The following is a 6,496-nucleotide window of genomic DNA, read 5'->3' as shown; positions in this document are numbered from 1 at the left end:
ATTGTGCGCAATTAATTTTTACATTTTTACTTTTAAATAGATATATTTTAATATAATAAACTGCGTAATTACAAAATAATTTATATTTCTTAGATATAAACTTTTAAAAATATGATAAATAAAAAAATTTCTATTTTTTTATATATGAAATATTTAAATAAATATATTAATTTGAAATGTTTTATAAAACATAAAAGTATCTGAAAATATTAATTAATAAAAAATTTTATAAATGTTTTAATTATTTTAAAATAAAATGGAATATTTTTTATAAGTTTATGTATTATATATGTTATACAATTTAAAATCATTATTAAATCACAATCAAAGAAATAAAACGAAACGAGAAATATGTATATTTTGAATATATATATTATTGATAAATAATTTATATATTGTTGCGTCCGCGGAACGCGGTATGTATCGAACGCGATATATATCGAACGCGCGCGACACAATCGGCAAAATACTTAGCATATGCTGACGCTCGTACACTCGTAAATAATAACGCGATTTAAGGTGCCCAAGAATTTTAATAAATCGCGAGTAACATACAAGAATTCAGAATAATCGTAAAACGGATCACAAATAGACGCGCGTCCGCACAACTTGATAGCTGGGCTTAGACTCTCTGACAGTCGTTGTTTATAACAATATCTTGACAACGCGCGCGAAAACGATCTTCTTCGAAAGAATTCAACGGGTAACGAATACATTCAGCGGGACGGGACGCGGGGACGCAACAATATAATAAATAATGAATGTGATAAATAATTTATATTAATGACTTACATCATATCTTATTGATCCATCCACTTCCAAAACCTCCTTTTTTCTTTTGCTTCCTTCGCTCTTTTCTCGTGGCACTTTAATCCTCGTTGCACTTACACTTATTCACGAAAAGTTCCTCGTTGCACTTGCAATTGTGTTTAGAGAAAGAATTTGATAATATATGAAACGTCTCACATCACTACTTTACTGCTCAAGAGCCACTGAACGAATGATCGTAAGTCAAGAACATTACCGCGGTTCTGTTTATATATCGCCAGGGTCGACTATGAAAGGAAAGAATTTGATAATATATGAAACGTCACTACTTTATTGCTCAAGGTTACTGTGCGAATGATAATAAAGCCGTGTAACGTATTAACAATAGCGCGATACTGTTTATCAAGGTTGAACACGGTGTTATTGATAATTCTCTCGTTGCCGAAATATTTTCTGTAATATAAAATATTCGCGCGCGGAATATTAAATTATAGAAGTATTTTAATTTATTGATTTCAATTAATTATTTTTTAACAATTTATCACGGAGCCTTTCGTTATGCTATTTATTTGCATCTATAATTCGATTGTTTTACTTTGTATTCTCTCATAATCCAAATTATTTTTAGATTTTCAAGTAGAACGATAAAGTAACACGGATGAAATATATTTGTGACTCTAGGTATTGAAATAATAATTATTGTCCGTAAAGATCGCAACGATCGAAGCAATTATTTAACATTTTGGATTCCTGTCATTTAATCGATTCTCGATTAAATTGTACATTGTTTAATTAACAAGGATTGTTAAAATTTAAGGTATTGGTCGAAATATAATTAATTCTAATATTGTTAATGAAATATAATAAGCATCAATGATCGAAAGTTCATAACATAATTAAGTCTCTTATCCCCTTTTATGTATATTTTGTTTCAATTTTTCACGGTAATGAATGATTGCGATTCGATAAAGATTTATAGTTGCGATACAGTTTCATGTCGTGTGACTTAATTTTTAATTAATTAATTTATATTAATATTTAAAACAAATTATGTTTCGATACTAATCGTAATCGTGTTTAATAAAAAAATTACAATACAATACGAAACGTTTCTCACCACTACCTTATTACTCGAGAGTCAAAGACAAAGCCGAAACATAGCGCGCTACTGTTTATATTTTATATTGCCAAAGTCGAACACCGTGTTATCAATAATTCGTTGCCAAAATATTTTATATATTATAAAATGTACATTAACGCGGAATATTAAATTAATGAAGTATTTTAATTTATTGATTAAAATTGATTATTTATTAAACAATTTATCCTTTCATTATGCTAATTATTTGCATCTATAATTTATTTGCATTTATAATGCATTTATAATTTATTTGCATCTATAATTCGATTGATTTACTTCGTGTTCTCTCACAATCCAAATTACATTTAGATTGTCAAGTAGAACGATAAAGTAACACGGATGAAATATATTTGTGACTCTAAATATTATAATAATAATTATTGTCCGTAAAAATCGCAACGATTGAAGTAATTATTTAATATTTTGGATTTCTATCATTTAATCGATTTTCGATTAAATTGTATATTGTTTAGTAACAAGGATTGAGAAAATTAAAACATTGGTCGAAATATAGTTAATTCTAATATTAAAGCTTTAACATAGCGCGCTACTGTTTATTTTTTGTATTGCCAAAGTCGAACACCGTGTTATCGATAATTCGTTGCCGAAATATTTTATATATTATAAAATATACGCTAACGCGGAATATTAAATTATAGAAGTATTTTCATTAATTAATTAAAATTGATTATTTATTAAATAACTTATCACGGAACCTTTCGTTATGCTAATTATTTGAATTTATTCGATTATTTTATTTTCAAAGTCAAATTCTATAATATTTAGTTTTGCATTTTAGAAGACTGACTTAGAGCGAGCTAAATAAATAAATAAATAAATAAATAAAAAATAAATAAATGATGTTGAGAAGAAAAAGAACACACATAAATAAATAAATAAATAATAGCGTGGAAAGAGAGAACATACTAATATTTTTATACAGGGTGTTGAAGAAAAAGGGTCACATATTTTGATAGCAGGTAGTATTGATCAAAACAAGAAGAAAAGGTCTAATTAACATGGGTCCTAAGACTAATATCTTCAAAGATACAAGCTATTTTGTTATTTGAGCTCTTTGTCATTTTCTTATTAGTCGTGTCATCTTTAGAATGTAATGAACAAGTGCGTGATTCTCTAAGACGTAGGGCTGAAAGATGCGTGAGAGTGAATGGCAATCACATAGAGCACCTCCTCTAATGCTGAGTCAGCATTAAAATTTTTTGTTTTTTGTAAAAAAAGAGTTTTTATTTTGTTATCATACATTCAGTTTCTTTACTTCAGTTTTTTTATGGAAGATAAATGATTACATTTCATATTAAAATAAAAATTGTTTCTTTATCTCTCTTTGTTTATTTTTTATTTTTTAAGGCACCTAGAAAAAAGATATCCCCATTGTACCCCACTCTCCCCTACTCCTTTGTTCATTACATTCTAAAGATGACACGACTAATAAGAAAATGACAAAGAGCTCAAATAACAAAATAGCTTGTATCTTTGAAGATATTAGTCTTAGGACCCATGTTAATTAGACCTTTTCTTCTTGTTTTGATCAATACTACCTGCTATCAAAATATGTGACCCTTTTTTTTCAACACCCTGTATAATAAATTATTATTAATTAAATTATTTATATTTTTATTTATATTATTTATATTATCAGAGAGACATATATGTTACCCTCTGAGAACATTCGTGGACATTGGCTTTATAGTTCATGTTCACGTTTTTAATGTCCACAGAGGGAGTATTGCTTCCAGGGATCACCTAAAAGCGAGCCATGACATCTCTCAAGCCGGTATTCATAGTCCGATCTTAAGCCCCTTGCACAATGCTAGGCAACAGGCAATAAGAACAGAAATAATATCTATTCTCTGCTCCTATTGGCGAATATTTTCTGTTCCGCGTATTTATTGGTGAATAGTTTCTATTCCTTATTTCTATTGCCTGTTGCCTAGCATTGTGCAAGGGGCTTTATATTTAAGATTGTCTTAAGGGTGGGGTCCCATGGAGCATATTACAATACGCGCGTATCGGGCGTATTAAAAATCTGACCAATCGCAGACGTAACTTTCCCGTATCACAAACAGCGGAACGTCTGCGATTGGTCAGATTTTCAATACGCCCGATACGCGCGTATCGTAATACGCTCCATGGGACCCCACCCTAAGTCTGGTCCGAGATTGACTTAAGACCTCATTCAACCAATGGGTGCATCCAGAAGCACAACCGCTCACTGAGCGGCTAAGTAGCAATTGAATATGATTGGTTTCTATCTTTGAATTCATCAATCACATTCGAGTGCTACTTAGCCGCTCAGTGAGCGGTTGTGCTTCTGGATGCACCCAATCAAATGGCTGCGTAGCATTTCAAGCTCGAACTTAAGACGATCTCAAATATAAGATCGGACTATACCGGCCTCAGTCTTCTCTCTGCATTTTATGCGTCGTCTACAATGAGATTTTAAGGAGACTTAGGTCCGAATTCATAGTCGTTTCTCAAATCTTAAGACTAGAGAATTTCTTAAATCTATCCTAATACGACCATTTCATTGGTTGAGCTATCCTATTCAACCAATGAAATGGTCGCATTAGGATAGATTTAAGAAATTCTCTAGTCTTAAGATTTGAGAAACGACTATGAATTCGGACCTTAAGGCGTAAGACTATTCTCTTAATACTTGACTGTGATTGGTCAATTTCTTAAGTCTTACGCCTTAAGTCTCCTTAAAATCTCATTGTAGACGACGCTTTATCCTTGTTTAACATTCGGTGAACAACAAGGATAAAATGATACCCGGGGGCACTCGGGTGATGTTTCCGAACGCAGCCTTGAGGATCCCTGATTTTCTCTGTGGAATAAAAGAGCTATAGCGTGAAATAAGAGAGATAGAACGTATTCTTTGTTTTTGTATAATTTTTGAAAAAAAAGTTTAATTATAATTTGAAAATGACCTTACGAAATAAAAAAGCTAGAAAAAATCTTGGATTTTATGTAAATAATTATAAATTTCATCAACCATTTCAAATTCTTATTGATGGTACCTTTGCATTCGCAGCATTACAGGTTAGTTCTATATATATATATATAAAACAAAATTTTCAATTTTTTCTATTAGATTTCAATGTTAAATTTATATTTATTTGTTATTTTTATATTTTGTATGCTTCATTACTTTTCAGAACAAATTCAATATACAAGAGCAACTTAAAAAATACTTTCAATCTGAATTAAAATTGTTAACAACACCATGTATTATTTCTGAAACTGAAAAACTTGGTATATTTTCTACGTCAATTAATGGTGCTACACAAATAGTAAAACAATATGCTATACACAAGTGTGGACATGAGAAAAAACCAATAAGTGGTTCAAAATGTTTACAATCTATGATAGGAAAAGATAATAGTTCAAGGTACATTATATGAGTTTTCATATATTAAATATATATAATCATGAAGAATTAGATATATAATATAATTATAGGAGATGTGATATATTTTTATGATATATATAAGGTTGTATATAATTATATTTATTATAGATACATTATTGCAACGCAAGATCGTGAGCTTCAAGATAGGTTAAGGTTAATTCCGGGAGTTCCTCTAATTTATTTACATGGAAAGACACCTACATTAGAATCTCCTTCAGAAGCAAGTCGTAAATGTGCAGAAGTTATGCAAAAAGATTTAGGTATGACTACATGGCAAAAAGAAAATATAAAGGTATTAGAAAAGCAAGCAGGAATAATGCAAGAAAAAGATGGTAAGTTAAAGAAAAAGAAGAAAAAAGGAGGACCAAATCCACTTAGTTGCTTGAAAAAAAAGAAACAACCAGAAACAATATTGAGCAAAACTAGTATAAAATCTGGGAAAGTCAGAAAAAGAAAGATTAAAATTGCACCACATATTAAAGAGGCTTTAGTAACAGAATTGAAGAATAAATGTGAGACATAGAACTTTGTTCAATTCACAAGAATTTTGAACAATCCACGAATGTGATATATAAAAAATAAAAATGATTGAAATGTGATAATTGAAAAGAAAAAAATAGTACCTTCTTGTATATAAGATACAATACTTATTGTATCTGTGTATTGATTTATTAAAAAAGAATAAAGCATTCATTTATCTTTATTCTAAGTTAAAATATACCTTATTAACATTTTATTTTATAAACGTATTTGTTAATGAATATAAATTAATTGGTTGTATAGAATTCTTATAATGAATTTGAAAAATGTATAAATACAAGATTTCTTATAGAAAGTTTAAAGAATTTGTGAATTTTCCTTGATTCTACTATAATATGCAATATCTATAAAACTTGTTATTGATGAATAAGAAATGTTACTTGTTTTTAATGCAATAATTTACAATGAATGCGTTTGATTTTGTTTCTCATTAAAAAAAGAATAATGCTTACAGTTTCAAAGTAATTTCAGATGTAGATAAAAAGTACAATATTCTTTAGTATATTAGTTAATATTAGATAACGTACAGTATCAAGAATACGCCATATCTGAATATATATATATATATATATAAAATAATATACTAATAATATAATATATACACATATAGTTGA

General features: G+C 29.0%; 1 protein-coding gene across 1 annotated transcript; it reads left to right on the top strand.

Annotated features, from left to right (window-relative positions):
* The first annotated feature begins 4,642 nt into the window (after positions 1 to 4,642).
* LOC145961456 (rRNA-processing protein UTP23 homolog) lies at positions 4,643 to 6,045 on the top strand. Its single transcript, XM_083081648.1, has 3 exons — positions 4,643 to 4,972; positions 5,089 to 5,321; positions 5,451 to 6,045. Exons 1-3 carry the CDS (start codon positions 4,856 to 4,858, stop codon positions 5,863 to 5,865), a joined length of 765 nt encoding a protein of 254 aa, XP_082937774.1. The 5' UTR covers positions 4,643 to 4,855; the 3' UTR covers positions 5,866 to 6,045.
* The last annotated feature ends 451 nt before the right edge of the window (positions 6,046 to 6,496 follow it).

The sequence above is a fragment of the Camponotus vicinus genome, unplaced genomic scaffold, assembly GCF_025532165.1.
Source record: "Camponotus vicinus isolate PSW18456_S1 unplaced genomic scaffold, iyCamVici1.0 SCAF_11, whole genome shotgun sequence".
NCBI classification, from domain to species: Eukaryota; Metazoa; Arthropoda; class Insecta; order Hymenoptera; family Formicidae; genus Camponotus; species Camponotus vicinus.
This window is presented reverse-complemented; position numbering and strand designations above follow the sequence as displayed.

What these genes read in the sequence shown, in the direction of transcription:
- LOC145961456 (XM_083081648.1), top strand. Translation starts at nt 4,856, where the DNA reads ATGACCTTACGAAATAAAAAAGCTAGAAAAAATCTTGGATTTTATGTA. An exon ending in TTGCATTCGCAGCATTACAG is followed by an intron (nt 4,973 to 5,088) that starts GTTAGTTCTATA and finishes ATTACTTTTCAG; the next exon opens with AACAAATTCAATATACAAGA. An exon ending in GGAAAAGATAATAGTTCAAG is followed by an intron (nt 5,322 to 5,450) that starts GTACATTATATG and finishes TATTTATTATAG; the next exon opens with ATACATTATTGCAACGCAAG.